At 41.8% G+C, this 23,718-nt stretch overlaps 2 protein-coding genes and 1 long non-coding RNA gene across 12 annotated transcripts in view; 2 read left to right on the forward strand and 1 right to left on the reverse strand.

The window, feature by feature from the left end:
* The first annotated feature begins 277 nt into the window (after window positions 1-277).
* LOC144461925 (uncharacterized) lies at window positions 278-4,457 on the forward strand. The gene is made up of 3 exons (XR_013490505.1): window positions 278-377; window positions 2,858-3,317; window positions 4,008-4,457. It is a non-coding gene; the product is annotated as an uncharacterized LOC144461925 (long non-coding RNA).
* Window positions 4,458-6,755: 2,298 nt separating this feature from the next.
* cenpl (centromere protein L) lies at window positions 6,756-9,486 on the reverse strand. 2 transcript variants are annotated; one of them, XM_033615681.2, is made up of 5 exons: window positions 9,348-9,486; window positions 8,537-8,711; window positions 8,192-8,443; window positions 7,265-7,840; window positions 6,756-7,182 (listed from the first exon to the last, which is right to left on the reverse strand). In XM_033615681.2, the coding sequence occupies exons 1-5, from the start codon at window positions 9,410-9,412 to the stop codon at window positions 7,108-7,110; spliced, it is 1,143 nt and encodes a 380-aa protein (XP_033471572.2). In that variant the 5' UTR covers window positions 9,413-9,486; the 3' UTR covers window positions 6,756-7,107. The 2 variants fall into 2 exon arrangements, with proteins under 2 accessions (XP_033471572.2, XP_033471571.2); XM_033615680.2 differs by having other exon boundaries at window positions 8,192-8,446; window positions 9,348-9,485.
* A 4,173-nt stretch (window positions 9,487-13,659) lies between these two features.
* LOC117250193 (peripheral plasma membrane protein CASK-like) overlaps window positions 13,660-23,718 on the forward strand; it is a 54,299-nt gene continuing 44,240 nt past the window's right edge. For 8 of the 9 annotated variants that reach the window (XM_033616268.2, XM_033616270.2, XM_033616273.2 and 5 more), the window contains exon 1: window positions 13,662-14,546. In XM_033616268.2, coding sequence (XP_033472159.2) covers window positions 14,482-14,546 — 65 coding nt within the window. In that variant the 5' untranslated portion in view covers window positions 13,662-14,481. Of the gene's footprint in view, window positions 14,547-23,718 lie in introns of all 9 variants that reach the window. The other variant, XM_033616272.2, reaches the window with a different exon arrangement.

The following is a 23,718-nucleotide window of genomic DNA, read 5'->3' on the forward strand; positions in this document are numbered from 1 at the left end:
GATTCCAGCACAGTCCATAAAGCCCTACTGAATGAAGCTGGATGGTAACCAGGGTAACCCTTGAAGTCTCGCGATAGTCTAATGGATTTCTAGAAACGGTCATTCTCAGGCGCGAATTTTTTTCCTACGTTATCAGTCGGTTAGAGTCAGAATTGTTTGCAGTTTTAGTCCATATTACAAAGTTTGTGGAGTCAGTCGGTAAAAATATCCAGTCAGGATACCAGTCAACAAGGACGTTGAGTGATGTCATCTTTTAAGTCAAATGACAGCGACATGGGCGCTACGCTGCAAAATGGCGCCTTGACGCAAGTGGAGTCGGGACCGTTACAGTGATTCTGACACTGGAAGCGGGAGACCATCACAAATTACATATGGAAGTAAGTTACATTAGCTAACTGCTATATTAATTTTAGTCATTTAACACGTCATGATTGCTAGTTATGTTAATTGATATAAAGCAGAGTGATGCTAACAGTTGTTGGCGCAGTGTGCGAGCTAGGGCTAATGCTAAGCTAACGTTAGCAGGGCTCCAGACTGACTTTTTTTTTTTTTTAGTAGGAGCACTGTAGCCCCTGACTGAAACATTTTAGGAGCACAAGCAGAAAATTTAGGGGCTAATGTTAAAACGTCCTGCAACCAACTATTCACATTTTTGGCCATTTTAATTGCATCATGAACTATATGTAGTTTACTGTATATTAACATTGGACTGTTTTAACTCTTGGAAGAATTTAGCAGCACAGAAACTGGTGGTCAGTGAGATGTGAGGACTCTTAAAATAACATCTGTACAGATGTGAAGCCCTGACTATATCTGACGGATCTTTGATGAAAGCTGTTATATATATATATATATATATATATATATGTATACATATATTTGTGTTGCACGGTATACCGGTACTAAAATAGTACCGCGGTACTAGAGTATTCCAAATGGTACTATACTGCATTTGGAAAATACTGGTACTTTGAAACTGATTCAATTCATTAATTTAGTTAATTTATTTTACTCATTTATGCACGCAAACACCTTTCTTGTTCCTATTGGAGCACAGATTGCGCGAGTGGTGTGTATGACAACACCTGTATCAACATTCGCAGCTGGCGCACGTGAAAAAAGTCTGCCTCGCAAAGGGAGACAACACGAGAAAACACAAACTTGGTGGAACATTTGAGTTACCAAACCGTGACGTCCGTACCGAGGTACTTACCGAACCATGATTTTTTTGGTACCGTTACACCCCTACTATTTATTGTTCTAAAGGTTTGTATCCAAAAGGACTTTTCCTTAGGAAAAGTACCGAAGAGTATCGAAAAGTATCGAAATTCATATTGGTATTGGTACCGAAACAAAGATTTTGGTATCGTGACAACACTAATATATATATGTCTACATATATATATATATATATATATATATATATATATATATATAATATGAAGCTTATAGTCAGACACAATTTATTCAGCCCATGTAGTTAAAAGGACAGGTCTGAGAACTGATGTAAAATGGAGGTTGAACCATTAAAATAAATTACAAATCGTCTGTAAAGGATTTTAATAGATTAATGTAACATAATTAAAACAGTTGGGGACTGAGAACAAACTGATATAGGAGTCTGAGAATTTTTTGTTAAATCAACATCATATTGGAAATCATCATCACATTGTGCTTCTGTGACTCCCTGTATGGACTGAAGGCTGCTGGAAACCGTCCGGCTGAAACCAGTTAACCAGACTTGACCGCACTTGCAGACCCGTGGACTTTGTGGGCCCGTTCCCAGGAAGTCTGGGAGTGCTTAGGGCCCAAAAGCCACATTTCATCCAGTCCACAAGGGGCCTAAAGTGGACCTTAGGCAGAGTTACAGAGTCCGCTTTTATATCCCACAATTCATTGCAATATGGACGTGACCATGATCATTATGAATATGTGAAATAGTTATTGATAGTTAGGCCTATTAAATGTTACTTGAATCTTGTAGGACAGAAATAATAATAATAATGAATTATGAATAATTAAAGTAATGTCCAATTTATTAAATTATAGTCCTCCTGTCCTTATTCACAAACATTTCTGTTTTTGAACACGTGTAACCTTTATGCTGTATAGAGATCTATTAATAAATTTTTGTTTAGTCACAAAAAAAGCTGTACATGGGATTTATATGTTGTCATCTGCAGTGACAGATGAATAGGCACTGTTCATCAGCTTATATGACATATGAATATGACAGCAGCCATAGCTGAACATTACCACGACAATGGGTAAAATGGTCTCAAATATATCGATATCGATATAGGGTCAAGTTGTGCCACATAATACATATTAGTGTTCATCTCTCCTCTCTCATACTGTCCGCACAGCTGCCTGCGCCCCACTGACACTATATTTCAGAGGATTGTTCAGGATCCATAAAACGTTCGTGCTTTGCAGACGTGCAGATTTACTCCTTCACAGGATTCCCATGGAAAAGCTGAAATTCCTGAATTCCACGAATTGATAGCTATCGTACCATGTATTTGCCTATTACTGGTTTTGTTAATAATTGGGGATAAAAATAGAATTAATTGGAAGAAAAAATTGAAAAAAAAGGTAATTGTAAATTGCACAATGCCCTATTGCACTAGATTTAACAATAAAGTGTGAGTGCTTAAGTGCTTCTGAGTTTATTGCATCTTGCCCTATTGCACTATTATCAGACAAATTCAGCGGCTTGAGAGAGCCTGGAACAAATATTTCCATCTGTTACTGGAAAAAAGAAACAAAGTGTGAGCTTGAATTAATAGAGGTAAAGGAACTTGGTTTAAAAAAAATCACTTTAAGTTGCCTTATATATTTTTCATCTCTTTTCTAGGCAATGGTCCTGGCTGTTATAGCTGAACATTCCCTTCCACTCTCGCTCTGGTCCTTGTGGAAATGAGTCAACAACTCAACTCAGCAGACGCGCAGCTACTTTGATCAAGAGCAGAAGGATGTCATCGTTGAACACTTAGATTCTCTTGAAGTAGTGAAAGTCAGTGCTGCCAGTTTAGAGAAGGCCATGTGTGACTTCTTTGAGAGAAACGGATTCCCTGAACAAACCTAGTCAGCATAATGCTGGATTCATGCAACGTGATGAGGGGCAGCAAATTGGGACTTGAGACAAGAATCAGACAGAACCATTGTCCAGCACTGGTGCACAAACTTCATAACCAGCTTCATCAAACCTGACCACCTCAAGATGTCACCCAAAGCACTGATGAAGTTGGACTTGGCAGACCAGACTGTACTCTGTAGCAGAAACACAGGCAGCAGCAGCCCACCCAAAACACCTGGTTAGTGTGAAATAAGTTGGTATTAAGAATGCTTAGTATTAACATTTAAGTGTTAACTAGTATTTGTCATTGGTGTTAACATTGATGTTTACTATTACAGGCCATAATTTCAAGAGTTTTCTATTGAACCTCTGTCTTGTTGATCTGAGGAGATTCAATAGAATTTCTTGGCACAGGCCTTAAGATTAAATAGAAATTCTTAGGCCTTTGTAGCGTGGTTAATGACAAAGTACTTAGGAATTAAATTATTTGCATTGGAGTCCCTTGCATATTACAAAGTGTTTACTGTGGCCAAAATTGTTTACAGAAGCACAAAGCTCTGCATATATCTAGCCTCATAAATGTGCTCTCCAAGTGCACCAGATTTGCCCCTTTGCCCCACTAGAGGTTCGGAGGCTCTCTCTTTTTTCACTATACCTGTGTTTGCATCCCTGATATCTCATCCTCTTAATCACTTGCTCTGGAGACGCATTTGACCTGAAACAAGTACCTAATGTCAGGAAATTCTAATACGGAAACCATTTTTAACGAGAAAGTATTGGAAAAACTATCTACATGTCTGTATACCATGCAACACTAGTACACAGGGTTGGGAAGCACCTAATTATGTAATTTGGATTAAACTGTCATATTTATTGACATGCAATACATTAGTCAGTTTAAAACAAAAGTCGCTCTTTATGTTGATAGGAGCCTGCAGCCGGTACTATGAGCATGTGAAGCGGGAGTTAAAGCTTCAAGCTGAAAACAAGATGGAGGAGGATCGCAGGGCCGAAGCTCTGAACAACAGGAGACACTGGATAAGTTGACACTGGATAAGAATCATATATGGAAATTTAATGAAAATCTGCAGCTTTATAATGTAATAATCCCACAAACCTATTAACAGTCGCTTACACAAACGCAATGCCTCATGTCCCACAAACACCATTTATTCTTCGCATCTGCATAAACAAAGCATGCTGTAATCTATTACCTACTGCAGCTGCGCTCACTTTTGTGTATCTCCCTCTTATGGTGAACATGAGGAACTGCACTCTACTGATACTGCAAGTCCAAAGGGGTAACTAGAGCACAGTAATTCTGTTTTAATAAATAAAATAAAATGAAATGATGCAACTGACTTAAATGAAATGATAAAATGACCTACAATAAAATTACGTGGTTTGACAGAAACAGGTTGTCATTAAAGTTGAACAAGATAAAAATAATGTTATTTGGTAATTGTAGAATGAATACACAGGTCACTGAAATTGGAAAAGTTAATGAAATTAAATTTCTGGGAGTAATTATAGATGACAGAATTAGCTGGAAATTACATATCAAACATGTACAGAATAAAGTTACAAGAAGTATTGCAATAATAAACAAAGCAAAGATGGTTTTAGATCAGAAATCACTCCACACCATATACTGTTCTTTAGTCTCACCTTACTTACAGTACTGTGCTGAGGTTTGGGCCAACAACTACAAAACCACGCTATCTCCTCTTAACTATTCTTCAAAAAAGAGCTATACAAATTATTCACAAAGTTGGTTACCTGGAACACAACTCTTAAAAATTGTTTTCTGTTTCAGCTTCTTAATGCACAAAGGGCTGAGGCAGAGAAACTATTGACTGAGGAGGAGTACAGGTACTTGAAGGATGTCCCTGAATGCCTCATGAGTGATGAAGAGACTGATGAGGAGGATAAACAGACATGGAGAGTCAGCCAACCTGAGAGGAGAGCCACCAGGCTGACTGAAATTTTGCGGGGGTGTCGAGAGAAGTTGGTCGGGTAGCAGAATAGCTCCAACAGGATGGTCCATTTGAAGGAAGACTAGGGATGGTAACTGAGAAACTCTTAAAAATAAAAAAGTTTTTCCCAAGAATTTGTGACTTTAGAAAGAAAAAGTTATATCATATTCTTTGAGCAAGTGAAGACAGTGTGTAGGTGTCTGTTCTGTCTTTCAAGGTTTGAAAAGTGCTTAAATTAATTGCTTTGCTTTCATAATAAATCACTCTCCGACCCTGAATCTTTTCACATAAGGGCCTTAAACAAAGGGAAGTCATATTATATTGACATCACTTCCCAGTGAAGGATCACCTGCATGCAAAATATTTATTTACTTATTGTGAACAGATTAAAGAGAACAGCTGCGCTCACTACAGTATATGCAGTTGCCTGAAAATCCATCAATGCCATTTTGCTGGATCTACAATTTTTGTGATACATAAATCTGGTATTCTAAAACAAGATTTGTAGTTGAGCGCAGACCCTATGCACATCGCCTACATCGTGAGCATTTTTACTTCTGCATTTGGTGTGTCTGTGTCACTCTGCAGTTACACCTCCAAAACACTAGTTGGCGGCGGAGGTTTCTGTGAAGTGCCGTTAAGTTTAGTTGATTCAAAACACACATTGAACACACATTAGACCTAATAGAGACAGTTTCAAACACAAATACACAAATCAGCTTCACTATAACTCGCAGCATTCACAAACACTTGTCTTTATCTGGACACATTTTCCCCACAAATACAACATGCTAACGCTATTAGCACAAGCCAATGGCATTTTACATTGTATAAATTAGCCTAGCAGCTAGCAGACTTTTCCTCTTCTCATAAAACCAGGGACAACAGTGACATTTGACAAAGGTGACGACACACAATTTGACTCCATTACAACTCAAAAAGTTCACTGACAAAACAACTGTCTTATACTAAACATGTTTTCCAAACAAATACAAAATGCTAACGTTAGAACAAGTCTATGGCATTTTACATTGTATAAATTAGCCTAGCAACTAGCAAACTTTTCCTCTTCTCATATAAAACCAGGAACAACAGCAACATTTAACAAAGGTAACGGCACACAATTAGGCTCTATTATAACTCAAGAGTTCACTGACAAAACAACTGTCTTATACTAACAAATTCAACATGCTAACGTTATTAGCACAAGCCTATGGTATTTTACATTGCATAAATTAGCCTAGCGGCCTGCGATCTTTCTCTTCTCATATAAAACCAGGGACGACAGCAACATTTGACGAAGGTATGGACACACAATTTGGCTCCATTATAACTAGCGAGGTTCACCGACAAAACATACAAAACATGTATCCAAAGAAATACAGAATGCTAGTATAAGTGATGAACTTTTACTCCTCTATTCTGAACCTATCCAACTAACGAAGGCAGCAAGTACTAGCCAATCAAAGGGAGGAGGAGTGTGAGTCATGCCTTTGCTATCCAAGGAAACATAAATTCACAAGCGGGTCCTCCATGTTGTTTCTACTGTAGCCGAAAATGGACAGACTAAACGGTGCTGGGTAGGGTCATTCATGTTTTTGCGTTTCAGTTGGTTGCAATTTGCAACCTCACCACTAGATGCCACTATATTCCACACAGTAGACCTTCAAGTGTTGGAATCATCATGCACCAGTCAAACATCTTTTTCTGGCTTTTATTTACATCTATAAATGACAAAATTATATACAGTAAAGTATTTACAAAAAGAGGTGGAACATATGTACGTGATGTTTACATGCAGGAAAAGAGTGAAAAAATAGCCAAAACATGACTCAGTTGTGCGCAATATTAAATAGAATATTGCAAAAAAAAAACTACTCTCAATTTCATGTTTTGAAGAGAGGTTTAAAACATGGATGTTTGACTTTATTTATATGTTTTAAAAAAGCAATCTGCACTGTAATTAAGCTGCATTTCCAGGCTTTCCTAGGAGTAAGTGTTGTGTATTGTAACGTTGCATCTCCTGGTGGGGGTAAGTCTTTGTTGTACCACTCAGATGGGCATTTTGAGGAGGGCGCACTCTGTCAGTAGCGTCAGGGTGGTGATCATGTATTTACTGTTGGAGATCTGAAACAAAAGGAAACCGATATGAGTACAGTTACATTCACAGTGTGTGTTGAAAGCATTTTCTGTTTCTGTCAGATGGTACCTTGATCCTGCCGCTGTATTTGGCTGAGCCCAGTGCTGTGGAGACCTGGTTCAGGCTGCCCGCTGACAGATCCAGTCTGAAGTGTCTGTAGAAGTGGCTCTTCAGCCCCTGCATGAACCTCACCACCTCCTCAATGTCGATACTGCTCTCCTCCTCTGCCTCCTCCCCTCCTTCATTCTCCTTCTCCTTCCTCACACTGCACCACAGGTCCCAGGCGTCCTCAGGTCGAACTGTGTAGGTGACCTGCAGCGGTGGCGTAACTGGAAGTGTCCAAATCATTTTGAGGTGTTGTAAGCTGGACTCAGTGTGGCAGTTCGTCCATAACGCCATCAGCCATTGTAAACTCATGTGGCTGATTTCCAGGGGGCCGAAGCAGCAGTCGAAGGACTGCTGGAACCAAGATTTGACCAAAGATGTGAGACCCTCTGCCCCGCTGCTGCCGAAGAGTGGCAGACAGATGAAGTCCTTTGGCAGTGAGCGCAGGTAATCGGGGTTGCCGTTGATGCAGGTGAGCCAGCCGCTCCAGACTGGCTTCTGTGGCTCGTCCTGCCTGGCAAACAAAGGCTTTGAGTGGATCTGTGGAAGGAACGGGAACAGTTAGTTTCACACACAGAACACAAGGCATATTAATCTACACAAATACAGTTGGTAACTTTTCAGACACATGTTTTAGTGTACTGTTTATAATAAATTCTGTGACCTGGCCGCCATGTTGGAAACAGTCAACAGAAGTACCAAGCATCGCCCACCATCAAGACCAATGTTTTCATTCTACAGCTAAACAGTACACTAAAATATGTTCCTGAAAACATTTGAGGAGAGAAACAGGCAGTGCAGTTACAGAATCTCAATATACTGCCACTTTGTTGCACATACCCACATCCACCTGGAAAGCTTCTCCTGCCTCTACAGAACCCACGTTCTCACCTGTATGAGGACCATTTCTGCGTCATCGTCTGACTGTGCCATCCCCTGCACCAACGAGAAGGAGGCTCTGAAGGGTTTCTGTGGTCCCTCCACCTCCACTGCCAAACCTTGCTGCTTCTCTGCGGCAATGAACGCCGAGAGCTGCCTGGAGTAGCTCTTCAGCTGAGTGTGTCTGAACTGATAGAGAGGAGTGACGTACGACAGCTGCCACTCCGTTTTCACCAGCAAGGCCAGCTGCTCCAAATTCACCTTCTCCTTTGACAGACAGGAGAACAGAGACGATGAGCATCCTGTGTCACCTTGACATTTATTACATGTGTGTGATAATTGCCTGGGTTGACTCACAGTGATGTTGTGTGACTTTGGAGCCCGTCTGCTGGTGTTGAGCCTGCGCGCCGTCAACGCTGGGGTCAAGCCGAGACGTGAGGCAGCACCCAAGCAGCTGCGGTATGACAGCCGGTAGCTCCTGGTTTTGCTCCTCCTCTGGACTACAACACTGTTGAGAGGAGTCCTTGTCACACTGAAACACACACAGAGCATCACATCAGCTTCATCAGGTCTAAGTCCCACAGGGTGAAACAGAGGGGTCTCAAAAGATTGACTATGGTGCAGTGTTACTGAAAGATCACTTGGTCCCACAGTAATAAGCATACAGAGCAAAACCCTGCTAAGACTTCTGCTTCCTCATGCTGTTACAGAGAAACCACTATAATGTTACTGTATGTTACTGCAATATTATAACTTGAATTTTAAAACGAAACATAAGGTAAAGCTGCACTCAATCGGAAAACAACAGCTTCATTACCACTATTCTAGCTGACGACTTGGTAGAAATGAGGGGAGGGACAGTTACAAAATGTGAAATTTAGCTTTATAACAGTGCTCCACTGGGCACGGGATACATGCCGAATTAAAAAATGGAGGCAAATGATTCGTAAAATGTCTTGTATGTAATTATGTGAGATGGGTATCTCTCATTAAAAGCAAGGCAACATTAAAATACTCGATTACTGAATGTAATTTGGCGTGACAGTTTGTTTATACGGACGACAACGGCGAGTATCGGTGCTACGAGAGCCGTAACTCACTGTTAGGTTGTTTCGTAGTCAAACATACTTTTAAAAAATATATTTTAATACGAAATATAAAGTTTTACCTGCTGGGTTGTCGCTCCATGTTTGGCGTACCGGCTGAAGCCCTCAATTTTAGCTCTTTGGCCATGGTGGCCGAGGCAGAAAGAAACCGGAAACAGATTTAAACATCGCGCTTTCCCAGGAGTCTGCGCGGTTAAAATCAGCCAATCACGCGAAGCCAAACAGGAAGTGTTTTTATTTTTATTTTTTTCCGAACGTTTAAGGAAAATATGAAAAGTTTTACGTGTAATACGAAATTGAATAAGCGTAAAGTTGAAAATAAAAATAAAAATGGAAGGATAAGCACAAAAATAACAAAATTAATTAATTAAACTAATTATTTTTATAATTGTTTAATCAATCAAATGCTATTTGTTCAGTTGCGTTTCCCGCATCACACTTACTGTTAGCTAGTTTTTTGTTATTTTTAACCTTCTTTTGACTAGTTCTTATATTTTACATCTTACTGTTATCTAGTTTATATTAAGTTTATATTTGCAATACATTTGCATTCTCTTTTTTTTTATACTATTTTAGTCCTTGTATATTGCTGCTTTGGATCAGCACTCCTCTAACTTTATATTGAAACAGCTACACAGCAATTTTCCTTGGGATGAATTAAGTTTTATCTTATCTTAATTTTATGTTTCACCTCTTATGATGTTAGATTTTGCTGCTTAACCACAGGCTTGAAATACATTGGTTGCAACCTGAGCTTTGTGGCTGAAATTGTGCACAAACTGAGCCAATTAAATGTCTCATTTTTCGACACAGAGCTGCTCCCCTCCCCTTTTTCTTTGTGTCTTCTTGGGATGTTGCCAGTCGTCACCTACTTCAGATAACACCTCAGTATGAGAGAACCTTATGGTACAGTAATGTATGGATATGATACAACCTGAACAGACAAATGTTTTATGGCAGAACTGTAAATCAAAACATTATATTTTAGCATTAAGGATAAGGTAAGGGTTAGTTTTAAGTTAAGGCTTGGGTTAAGGGTGGGGTTAAGGTTCCTTGGAATCAGTGTAAGTCAATGCACCATCCTCCTAAGTGACAAAAATAAGTGTGTGTATTTGTATTGGTGTGTGCGCATGTTCCACTGGCACAGTTTCACATGCAACCACCAAAACCATTCCCCTCCCTGTTACCATGGAAACTGTGCCCTTTCCTTTTTTCTCCCCCCATCTATGGTGCTTTCCCATTCTCCTTCTAGTGGCCTTTTCTTTCTCTCCTTTTATAGCATACTCTATCCTCCATATTTACAGTCTTGCATTTGCCCTCACCCTACATGTGTGTGAACCTGTGTCTATGTGTGTATGCCTGTGTTGCAGGTACCTTTGTATTGAATGAAGGCTTCAATAGCACATACATTGCCATACATACAGTATGATGACCACATCAACAGCCAATCGGGTTATGGGTAGCTGCTGGTGGGCTTCAACCAATGGGGGAGGCTCGCAGATGATGTGTGAGCAGAGGGGATGCAGCACCATGGAAACTGAGAGGGTGCCATAAGAGAACAGCGCGCTCTAGTGGCACCTGATGTCTTTGTTTATCCCCGTCTGTATGGATGGGTTCACCATTCTGCTTGAGAGAACTTCAACTGCCTTTGTGATACTTGTTTACTTGTTTTCCAGCTCACATTTTTTTTCTGAGTTACGTTTGTGTCTCTGATGGGCACTGGGGAACAGGCTAGGCTGATATGTCCTCATTATTCAATATAATTTCATTAATGTGGGAGTTTATTTTAACCTGGGGGTGCTGAATAGGTAGGGTTTTTTTTTACTGACATTTGGCACAGCTGGATCAAACAAAATAACACTTACATAGCTGCATCACATACTTTAAATTATTATTTAAATTTTTATTCAATCATAACCTTAAAACTGAAAATGTAACCACACACATCTTTTTTTGGAAAATCAGTTTGAAGGTTTGTTTGTAGCCGTACTTTGTGAAATAATATTGAAGGAACATAAACATATGTTTGTTTCCTATGCACATTACTCATGAAAAAGAGAGTAAAAATGGATGAAGTTAGGCCATTGTTCTTTTAAAGACATGGATGGATTACTGAACGGGCCTAGCTGCCAACAGGCCCAGGGGCTCAGATTGTCAGGGCCGCCCTGGCCTTCACCTGCAAAATGTAACTCAAAGAGACATGACTAGAAAGAGTCTCAAAATTGCTACAAAAAGAGGCAAAGGAACTGCACAGGGGCGCAAAACAACTACAAAAGCAGCAAAACCACAAAGTGACATCACAGAGACACAGAATGACAACAAGGGGTAAAACAACCACTAGGAGACACGAAATGACAACAAAAAGGGGCAAAACAATGACAAAGAGACACACAAAATGGCCACAAAGAGACACAAAACAACCACAAAGAGACACGAAATGACGTCAAAGACACACAAAATTACATCAAGGAGCAAAACAACCACAAAGAGACACACAATGACCTCAAAGAGACACAAAATGACAACAAGGGGCAAAATAACCACAAAGACACACAAAACAACCACAAACAGACAAAATGACCACAAAGAGACACAAAATGACAACAACAAGGGGCAAAACAACCACAAAGACACACAAAACAACCACAAAGACACAAAAAGACCACAAAGAGACACAAAATGACAAGAACAAGGGGCAAAATAACCACAAAGACACACGAAACGACCACAAAGAGACACAGAATGACAACAATAAGGGGCAAAACAACCACAAAGACACAGAACGACCACAAAGAGACACAAAATGACAAGAACAGGGGGCAAAATAACCACAAAGACACACAAAACAACTTTAAAGAGGCATAAAATGACCTCAAAGAGACACAAAATGACAACAAGGGGCAAAACAACTACAAATACACACAACAACAACAAAGACACACAAAACAACCACAAAGATACACAAAATGACCTCAAAGAGACACAAAATGACAACAAAGAGACACAAAATTACATCAAAGAGACGGAAAATGACATCAAGGAGCAAAACAACTGCAAAGAGACACAAAATGACAACAAAGACACACAAAATTACACCAAAGAGACACAAAACGACCACAAAGAGATACAAAATTACATCAAAGAGACACAAAATTACATCAAAGAGACACAAAATGACAACAAGGAGCAAAACAACTACAAAGAGACACAAAATGACAACAGAGACACACAAAATTACATCAAAGAGACACAAAACGACCACAAAGAGATACAAAATTACATCAAAGAGACACAAAACGACCACAGAGATACAAAATTACATCAAACAGACACAAAATTACATCAAAGAGACACAAAATTATATCAAAGAGACACAAAATGACAACAAGGAGCAAAACAACCACAAAGAGACACAAAACGACAACAGAGACACAAAATTACATCAAAGAGATACAAAATGGCAACAAAAGGGGGAAAACAGCCACAACGAGGTGGTGGTGGTGGGGGCCTTTCCCAATCTGTGCCCAGGGGCCCACTGTCTCATTATCTGCTCATGGTTAAGAGTGACTTTATTCTTGTTTATATTTTTTGCCTTGTTGTAAAAAAATCTCAGTTCTAGAGCAACCTCTCTGTCATGTTAAAATGTACTGTACTTCATCAGAGGATGCCCCAAAATGGAGCAGTGGGAGTTGCATGATCCCTTCCATCACCTCCAGGGGGCATCACCAACACATCTCAGGGCAGGTCTCCCACACCTGAGGTAATTCCACCTGCGTCCCTGCACCTGCCACCTGCACCAGAGCACCTCCTGCACCTGCAGAAAGATTACATGAAAGTAATTCGACTTAATCCGCACATAATTACAAACTAATCGCCTCTAACGCAGCTCTCCAGAGCCTTTTGCCCAAAAATGTTACCTATTTGAGAAGAGAAAAGGCTCGAGATTGAGTTGAAGATCATAATACCTTAATCACCTGTGTCAATATCGCATTGTCAGACAATAAAGACACTAAGCTGTGCCTTATTTTCCCTGAGGATCCATGGGAATATGCAGGCTTCCCTGTTTTTATTCAGTGTTGACAGCCAACGTGTGGGAAATACGTTATTACTGTCAGAGGAGACAACACAGAGGAATAAACTGCATGTTAAAGGGATGGAGATAAGAAGGGGAAAGTCTGACGTAAGGTGATGGGGCTTGGATGGTCGACGCTTGCGCGGGATACACTGGATGCAACCGTTAGAGGAGATTAGGAAACTGCGCCTAAATCGGCCCCCCATCAGACGCCATTTTGGCTCAAGCTAGGCTAAGAAACACGAGTCTGGGCCCACTCTCCGGCGCCATTTCGGCTTTGGCCGGCCCAGTTTCCTGGACCATAGAGGGAGGAGCCTAGCATTTCTGGAAGTCGGAGGAACAGCCAGTCAAAGCCAGCCAGCATCTGAACCAGCGTAGGAACTGGAGCAGCGGTGGACGAAGGGTCGGCTGTGTTGGAATACGATATAATTTTAATATCCACGAGCACAGACGGTGAATGCAGCAGAGTAGTCGTCGACATGCACGCGAGGGTTTTCCATTTGGGTCCGGGGAGCTGAAGCATAGTGCAGCCCGGACACATTACGTTTTCGGTGGGATAAGCCATCTGTGATACACTGGGTGTGCACGGCGCAATAACGGCGCGAGACAACCGGTTATTCCATCGACAGCTAGCTCACACTAACCCAGCTAGCCAACCATTTTCCGAGCGCCCCGATAGCTTGCGGTGAAGCGAGCATCTCGGTCGGTGCGGGACGTGTCCGTGGATGCTGCTGAGGGAGCCCTGTGTCTGGCAGTACCCGACAGTAAGATACAAACCCGAGGCATGCAAAGAGGGGTGTTTTTCTGCAAACGAGCGAGGAAATCTCCACGCCCCGGGCTCTGCTCTGTGGCTACTATTTAGCTAGCTCGCTGGCTAGCCAGCCTACCGGGAGAGTTAGCTGAAGAGAAGGTGGGGCCGCGGAGTGACAGCCTTGGACGCCAGCTAATGTGGCTAGCCGGCTAACTTGGACTCTTGAGTGGCCACTCGTTTACCAGTCACTGACATTGAGAGGGGTGTAAATTACCAAGTGTGCAGTTTGGCTCCAAAGAAAACAAGTTATTATTGATTCCTCCAAAATCCGTGTGGGTGGGCTATCTTGAGGAGAGCATCCTCGTCTACCTGTATGACCATGGCGGACGACGACGTGCTGTTCGAGGATGTCTACGAGCTGTGTGAGGTGATTGGCAAGTGAGTACAGCTATCACACACTTTAATTGTTATATTGTCTCTGAATACTGTGGGTGTTTGACATTATTTTCTGTTGTTGCACACACACTGCACAGCTGCAAGGGCCATGCTTAATTGGCTGTAGGCCTGCAGGTGTGTCAGGTGGGAAGTTCAGTGGGTGGGTGAGCTGAAATATGGTCTAATAGCAAGTCCTTAATTTCCTGATACACCAGGAGTTAGACGGTGCCTGACATCAAGTTTTCAGTGCAGGAAAGTGAACTGTATCAGACATGAGCTTCTTTGATTACAGGTGTAAAAGGTGGAGTAGCACAGGTGTTTACAGTAGGAAAAACTACCATTCATTGCAGCTGCTGAACAAATAAATTCCCATTCCTAGCTGACAGCCTGGCAGTCTGGGTTTGAGACACCGGACATGTGGTCGAATCATCTGGCTGCACATCTGAAATGTCTGCAGACAGGATTTTCCCTCTCCTAATCCCCCTGTTTGACAGCACCCACACCTGCATACAGCTAGACTGGCACGCCGGTCAAACTGTGCAAGAGGTTGGCGTAGGTTTTTTAATACAACAGTGGAATTGTCACAGTATGCTTGTACTGTTGTGTGGTCGGAGACAGCGTCCCAGCTCCTGCTGTAAGTGAAGCGGGAATGCTGACAAGCCCATCACAGTCCTGGGCTACCAGTCAGTCCCCTCCCCCCTGCAAGCTTCGCTCACTGGAGGGTCCATTAAATTTGTTTTAGGGCAAAGAAGCACATTCTCTCCAGACCCTCAGGCCCTGCTCTATATCCCGAGACTTCCTGTTGTCTTGGTTACTAATTGATGGTTGTCCAGGACCACTACCTTGGAGGCCCAGTAATAGATATGAGGAGCCACTGGGGAGAGTCAGTGTGGAAAAAGTGCATACTGTCTTCAAGTGTGTGTGGTTTAATTTTACCCTACGAATCAACTGGAGTGGTAAATACAGGGAAGGTATGTTTCTCCATTTTGATTTTCTTTGCTCGATCTTAGGTGTGATTCAAACAATATTTACGCCTTTTGGTAGTTTGTTTTATTCACCTTCGTTGCCAGATGAGCAGAGCTTTCCACTTGCAACAGATGCCACCTTCTTAGAGCTGCAGCGATCAGTCGATTTAAGTGATTAGTCCATCGAAAGAAAAGCAGCCGCCAATTAATTTGATAATTTATTAATAGTCATTTTTTAAGCAAAATGTCAAACATTTGTTGGTTTCTAACTTCTTAAATGTGAGAATTCGCTGCCTTTTCTTCACATTTATGATGGTAAATGAAGAGCCTTTGGGTTCTGGACTGGGGCTGCAACTAGGCTAACGATTATTTTCATTGTCGACTAATCTGCTGATTATTTCTCCGATCAGTCGACTAATTATTTTATCGAAAAATGTGTTAAAATGTTGAAAAATGTCAGCCTGTCTCTCCCAAATCTCAAAATTAGGTCATCGAATGTCTTGTTTCGTACTCACGCCAAAGTGTTTTAGTTCACCGTCATGGGAGAGTGTGTAAAGCTGCCAATACTTGAATGTAAGAAGCTGCAATAAGAGTATTTTGGGTACTTTTATAGTACTTTTCTAGGACAAATGTCTCAAACCGATTGGTCGACCACTAAAATAGTCACCAATTATTTTACTAGTCGATTAGTCGACTAATTGTTGCAGCCATATTCTGGACTGTTGGCTGGACAGAAGAAGAAACTTGAAGATGTCATTTTGGGGTGATTTATAGACAAAAGGATCCTTAGTTGCTTCCAAATGTCTTTTTGGCAATCACCAGCCTACATGGAAATACCTGCACGTCCCGCGTGTAGTGCCACATTTATGGAGGTAATACATCCAGGCTTCATTTTATAGCCAAAATGCAGTAGCCTCTACCTCAGTGTGGCTGTAAACAAACACTGAGACATGCTGTAAATACTGCTTCAGGGTTTTGAGCAGTTGGTACGGTCACGCAGTCCGGACAGGTCAGTAGAATAGTAACACACGAGCGAACAATAGTTCGGAGCATATTTTAAGCTTTAGTAAAGACAAGAGATGCCACATTGATGTCACAGAAAAGACCAGTAAATCCCTCTTATCCTGCCAGTTCTTTAGCGAAACTGCAGTTGATGGATCAAGTGTGTTGAGTCCTGGTGTCTTGGGATGTGTTGCAGGAGGAAGAGGGGGATCATTTTTCCTCAGCCCCGAGGTGGGAGGGGAAGGGAGGCTGAGGCAGATCAATGGAGACAAGTGGAGTTGGGAATGGGATGGCCCTCAGGCTAAGGATATAAATAATGCCAGCAGACATTGACTGCAGCACTCTGCCATCTCCCACTTTGTTTTTAACCTCGTGTTTTACTGTTAGCGCTACTGTAGGTAGTGGACGGCGTGGCAGGCAGCTGAAACCAGAGGATGTTAATTAATTGGAGTTTGGAAATGCTTTATAGCCACAGGAAGCAGTCAGAAAAACCCAATTCCATGTTATCTTCTTTGGTTAGAGAGTTTTCCTGCTCCTGCATTTTAGCCTAAGTATGTTTTTTTAACAGAGGCCAGGACATTTGGGAGTATAAGGGGATGGCAAGAATTATCTCAACACAAAATGATGTGTTTGCCTTAATGGAGTGACAGTACTGTGTCAAAGAGACCTCCTCCAGAGTTTCAGTACTTTGTTTTTCCATGTCATCCACCTTAAATGAACTTTTCGAGCTGATGTTTTCTGACTCACTCTGTTAGTTTAGAAATATTGACCCAAAACGAAATATTTTGAGGCTGGATATTGTTAAAAAAATGACGATACCAGTACCAGTACAAATCCCCCTAAAGTTATACAGATACCAATAGAGTACTCCATTCGACACCCTATTCATTCAAGACACATCATGTGATTGGAAGCATTGCATTGTGTAAAATGGCACCTGATGCGACATGCGTGCAGTATAGCCGAACTTTTGAATGTTCTGGTGGCATCTCAACACGAAGTTTAAATTGATTAAATTGAAGAATGCTTGAGGTGATTGGCTGCGAGCAAAACCATACAAATGATCAAATGCAGGTATCAGGGGTTAAATTAACGGCTAATAAGTTTGTTGTAATTAGGTACCTCCTGCTATATAATGCAAGAGTTGTCATGGTGATTTGTCCCACATTACTGGATGATCTTGTTGCCGTTGTTAATTCGCGTGTCTCTTGCTCACCTCTGACCTCGGCTCCTTTCAAACTTGTACATAAACCCTATTATCCAGTCCGTCCCTCCTTCAGACTTCTATTGTTGCTCAGAGAAGTCGTCTATTATTGTCCCTGATCGGCTTGTGTCGGAGAGGAGCAGCCTGGCTGGGTGGGATTGAGAGCACTGGGGAGGCCATCACTGCTCAGTAATCATCTCCTTTGAACTCGGATTTTAAAGGGAGCCATGTTTAGGGTGATTTCAACTGAAAGACGGTCAGTAATTTAATTTGGAGAAAGCTTTTTTTGTATGAAGTATGTATTTTGTCTTTGAACACATTTTCCTGTTATTGTCTTCATGATTAGTTTGTTCAAAAAGTAACCTGCCTCTGTGAAAGTATAGAACTTCGAGTTTAGCTTGTTTTTTAGACACTGTGTGAATGCACACAAAATGAGCTCCTTGTCCACCGAGATCGTCTCCTTTCTGTCGTCTCATTATTTTCGACAGAAAGATGTGCTTTTGCATTGCAGACAGCACCGAGAGCTTACCGAGGTTTCAGGACTGAGAGCCTCAGAACAAAAAGTCAAGAATATTTGAACTTTCAGCAAGTCGGACCCCTGATTCATCAGGGCTTAGAGTTGCATGGCAACAGCACAAACTGCATATGACTGTGTAGCATGGCTATAAAGAGACACATGGACGCTCTGATTTTACAGCTCATGCATACAAATGTCCATCCATCTCCTGTGTGGTTATACTAGCCGTGTTTCAATAGAGGAAGATCAAACAGGTCAGGTGTCAATTCAACTTCTGACTGGATTAACTCTGGTGAAAGATGACACGAGCTATTGACCAGGCGTGGGCAGCACAGGCCCGACTCATTATATGCTCATTGTTTGTAGTTTACATAGTAAGTTTGTGATGCTGATGTGATGTGAACATAATGTACTAACCACAGGCCTGTTTTTGAGATTCCAGCTCTCGTTGAAGTGTTGGCAAAGCACTGAAGCAATTTAATCCATTTCTGTCTGTAATGGTTCAGTTTGAATAGGATTTAGGTTGTTGAGAAGCACTATTGGAGTCACAGTGCTCTTTATTTCAGCCCTGGGGTGCTCATTAGAGCCAAGGATATTGGGATGTGCGACTCACTCGAAACCAATGGAGTGATCAGCCCCTTGGCTTATTCAGAGTTGGATAATTAAATTGCGTGGACGACATTTAAATCTTAAATTTTCATTGATTGTTTGATAGTTTTTAGTGGTTTAATGAAAGTTTCTCCTCAAATGATGAAACCCTTAGCATACAGATCTTACACAAAATGCTGGTCTGCAGGAAGGCCGAATCTGCTTCCACTTGTCTTACAGGAGACCTTTTTTGTGTTTGTGTTTGTCTCAGATTTTCTATTGCTCTGAGTATTTCAGACCGTTTTTTCTACTCTGGCTACAGTATGACATCATTGTGTGCTGGATTTCTTAACATACTCCAGACACGCTACTGCAAGTGTGGACTTTATGTAGCCTATACTGCTACATGAAGCTATAAGCTAACATCAGGGAAACATGTAACGCTGCTTGCTGATGTTGAAAATATCTCCCAAATTTTGTATTGCATTCCAGTTGTGTTTAGAGTGTTTGTTGGTGATTTTTCACTGTAAAAATTGTCACTATTCTCCTTTACAGTTATTCTCTGGTAGCACTGATGGAGCACACCATGCCCCCAGGAAGTGTGACGGTCTTTAAGGCCAATTTTTCATAGTGATTGTCAGTGGAGTTACAACTACCAAGTCTGTCACATGATGCCACTGGGCCCAAAAAGACTTTTTCCCATAGACTTTGACATTCAATCTATTCATTGACGCACGATTAAATGATTTTATCCCCATTCAAGTTAGCAGAGTGCGAAACCAGAAGTAGCCAACTTGGCCAGCGGGAGTCTCATATGCGCTTGCTCTATGGGCCCAATTATGCAGGCGCAGCACTGATCATCCGGGCAGTTTTATACGTTTTTGGCTTCATGCGCCACTGAGCAAATTTCATATGATTGAATTGGGTCCCCTCTCCAACATCAAGATACGGAAAATCCTGAAACCCAGACAGGCGCTAAAGTGTTTCAGACAGATGGTAAATATAGGTATTCCAGCCAGGCAGTATGTGGAAAATAGTGTTTTTCCCCATCACAGCATATAAAGAATAAACTAGAACGTATTAGAAACAATAAATATTTAAGTATGATGTTTTTGGCGGTTGGCTGAGTGTGAAGCAGTCGGGATGAAAGTCAGCACCTCTGAATCTGAGGCCATGGTTGGGAGAGAGTTACTGCCTCAAGCGAGGGAGTTCAACTATCTTGAGGTCTTGTTCACGAGTGAGGGTTGAATGGAGCGTGAGATGGATCAGCGGTTTGGTGCGGCTTCTGCAGTGATGCGGGCGCTGCGCAAGACCATTGTGGTGAAGAAGGAGTATTTACTGGTCCATCTACATCCCAACCCTCACCTATGGTCCTGAGCTCTGGGTAGTGACCGAAAGAATGAGATCATGGATACAGGCAGCCGAAATGAGTTTCCTCCGTGGGGTTGCTGGGCTCAGCTTTAGAGATAGGGTGAGGAGCTTGGACATCCGGAGGGAGCTCAGAGTAGAGCTGCTGCTCCTTCGTGGTGAAAGGGGTCAGTTGAGGTGGTTTTGGCATCTGATCAGGATGCCTCTTCGGCGCCTCCTGTTGGAGGTGTTCCGGGCATGTCCCACTGGTTGGAGGCCTCATCTGGCCTGGTCTGATTTCATTTTGAGATGGCATCGTAAAGAGTATAACTCCACTTCCTTTGTACATTTTTGGGCTGCAAATATTATTTTTACTGATATGTTGTTGTTTTTTTCAATCAGTCATTGAATCCTTAAGTCTATGAAATATTGTCAATCGGCCATCATAATTTCTCAGAACCCAAGGTCACAACATCTCCAAATTCCAGTTGTTGTCCAACCAACAGTCCAAAACTAAATGATATTAAATTATTAAACGGTTACCTATTTATTAGGTACACCTGTATGCAGTGAAAAGCAGGAAATACTGTCTTTTCGAAGCAATATTACGTTAAGTTTTTGTTGACATTGAGCGAGGTAGGTGTTGATTCATCTCTGTAGTGATTTCTGAGGCCAGAGTTGGTGTTTGTGCTTTCCTGAAAGCATCTCTCTCGTATTCTGCTCTCTCATTTATGTAAATGGGTCGGAAAGATTGTCGTTTAGCTAGGAAACTCAGGGTTCAAGCCCCCAGTTGGCAAGCATCCACTGAGCTGGAGTGTCCTGAAGCAACCCACTGAATTCCTGCTGGGATCAATAAAGTATCACATTATTGAATGTGTCATCCTCCCATCTGTTTTGTAGAGGAAGATATCAAGAGAGAGTAATGTTTGGGTTATTAATAAGTAAGGTTGTCATGTATTTTCAGGTTTGGCTTGAACATTGAAATATATTTAATGTAATACATGTGCCAGATGTGATAGTGTAGACTGTATAGTAGTGTAATTGTTTTCTCGCGCTAGGACAGTTATTGTCTTTCTTCTGAACTTCCTGTTCATGTACAGTATGTGCTCCTTTTAGCCGCCCACACACAGCAGATCAATAGTTGTGAATGGATGGTGTAAAGTTGGAGCTTTCTTTCAGACTACAAGGCCAGACTCTGCAGGATGGTTTAAACAAACCTGGATTCTCTTCTTCTTTTTTTTTTATGTAGAGGAAAGGATTTTCTGCCAAAGCTTGCGGACCTCCTGAGGGTGTCTTTGCTCTAAATTTCAATTTGCAACCGGAATACTAATTTCCCCGCTAATATTCAAAGAGATCTCTAATTTGCATAAGGAAGCACTCTGGATTATTGTTGCTTAGATGTTCACAGGCTGCAGTTGAACAACACTGAACTTTGTTGAACTTGGGAAATTAACAGCTTTGCACTTGAGCTCAGTTTGGGCAGTAGGGCAAACGGCACTTATTTGAGAAGCCCTCAAATAGTTTGTTTTTTCCCCCTTTCTCTTTTAAAGCACATGCCTTTGTGCAGATTCATGAATAGGCAGTTGTCGGCTCTGTGTGTCCATCGACGTCACCACTAACTCGGCTGTTTTTTAAAGCGAAGTTTGACTTTTTTTTACCCATTGAGCAGCCACAGAATACCTATTTGTACGTTCGTAGTGTGTTAATTATATTGGTGTTGCATGTTTGTAGTGCGGCTTGCTGAATCCAAAGGGTTATTTGTAGGGAAAAAAAGTATTTAAAATGATGGTTTGCCACAGTGTGCACAATGACACACCAGATAAGATGCAATTTACCTGCTTGGGATTAGAAACCTGGGAGCAGCACCGATAGTTTTCCTACCTGAGCAACTCAAATTATGTTTCTGTATCTCACAGCTGTGCAGACGTTCTCCCCTTAAATTTTTAGGACAGGCTAACTGAGTGAATTATGCTAGCTGCTGGCCTCAGCTAAAGAGCAAAATGCTGCTTTAAGCAAATATGGTTGCTCTCAGGAGAGCCGTACTGGTGATGTTGAGTCTGCAGCTACAGATGTGTCCTGTCCCTGTTTAGTAGGAGAAAAAAAACAAGAGACCTGAGAGGAAATTTGGCGTATGGCCAGCGTGGATGTTAAAAATGCACCTAATATTCTGTGATTTACATAGAGCAGAGAGTGGAAATGAGCCCTGCCCAGGAGCAGTCTGTAAAGATTGCCACTTCGGGCTAATGTTTGATGACTGCCGCTGTCGGATGTGAGCCATGTGTGGGCGTTTTGTGTGAGCCCACTCAGCACAGCTGCGGTGATGTCAGTACGGCATGTGGCCCCTTGCTTCCTCACGCTCAGACACACACTCTCTCTCTCTTACACTTACTTGCTCTCTCATAATGTCTCTGTAATAGCTACTGTACATGGCTGAATGGTCATTTAATTTTTTTTTTTTTTTTATTCCAGATGATGAGATGAATCGCATTCTGATTTATGAAATTAAATATCGGCCCCAGCCCCCTTTCACTTGCAGCGCACAACTGTTGTAGAAACAGCCCTTTCGGGAATTGATTCTCCATGCAGCTCCCGTAAATTGACAGCCAAGATTACAAATGGGGTTGATGCATGAAATCTGGCAGGTTTACCCAACCCCACCTCATTGCTTAATGGTGATAATGAGTTTTATTGACACACATTAGATCAGTGCCAAGATGGCCTTAGCGTAACTGCATCATTTGTATCCCTGTGACTGCAGCCTCTGACTTAAACCAACCCCAAAGCTTCGGTATTTGACAACAATCAACAAAATTAACTTCCCCCAAACATTCACTAGTCCTTCACTAGACTAGACGAGGCTGGATTGGGAGCATCAGATGCTCCATCATGCACTCAAGAATCACCCCACACCTCTCATGCCCTCTTTGTAATGTGAAACACAGCTGCTCCAGCACATCAACCAGGAGGGCAAAGGTCAGCTGGGCTGTCAGGTCACCAGCAGGATTCCTGTGAACTCTGAGGCTGAGAGCGTAGTGTTTTACGGTGTTCTCGGCCCGGAGCTTGCACATACTGCCGGGGTTTGTTTATATGGGTTAATCATTACAGCAGATGTGAGGGACAAATGTGAGAACAAATCAGCTGCAGCTGCCACACTCATAACACACACAGACACTTAAAGTGAATAGCTTTTACTGTTTGTTCGACACTAACATTGTCAGGCAAGTTTATTTGATAGCTCAGTCAAACTGAGCGTTAATGGTCGACACTTTGCTTTAGCAAAACGGGTGTTATTGTGTATTTATGTGTCCCCAGTAGCAGTGGTTCCGCCTCTGAGGATTGTAGACTTGGGAGATGTAGAGACAGCTGTAACATGGCAGGGGTGTGTGTGTGTGTGTGTGTGTGTGTGTGTGTGTGTGTGTGTAATTCTCAGTGGGCTAGGAGACACAAAATGTGCAAATTCCGAGGCTTTCAGTGTGTGTTCCCGCCACTTTGTTGCAGATTTAATCTCATGCTTGGTGCTTACGCATAATGACGAAGAATTATCATATACAC

Source organism: Epinephelus lanceolatus, chromosome 24 (assembly GCF_041903045.1).
Source record: "Epinephelus lanceolatus isolate andai-2023 chromosome 24, ASM4190304v1, whole genome shotgun sequence".
Classification (NCBI taxonomy): domain Eukaryota; kingdom Metazoa; phylum Chordata; class Actinopteri; order Perciformes; family Serranidae; genus Epinephelus; species Epinephelus lanceolatus.

Bases quoted from the DNA above. Each gene is read 5' to 3' on its own strand.
- cenpl (XM_033615680.2), bottom strand. From the start codon at position 9,412: ATGGCCAAAGAGCTAAAATTGAGGGCTTCAGCCGGTACGCCAAACATG. The intron at 8,712-9,347 runs GTAAAACTTTAT...TGTGTGTTTCAG, and splicing joins ATGGAGCGACAACCCAGCAG to TGTGACAAGGACTCCTCTCA. The intron at 7,183-7,264 runs GTACCATCTGAC...CTTTTGTTTCAG, and splicing joins AATACAGCGGCAGGATCAAG to ATCTCCAACAGTAAATACAT.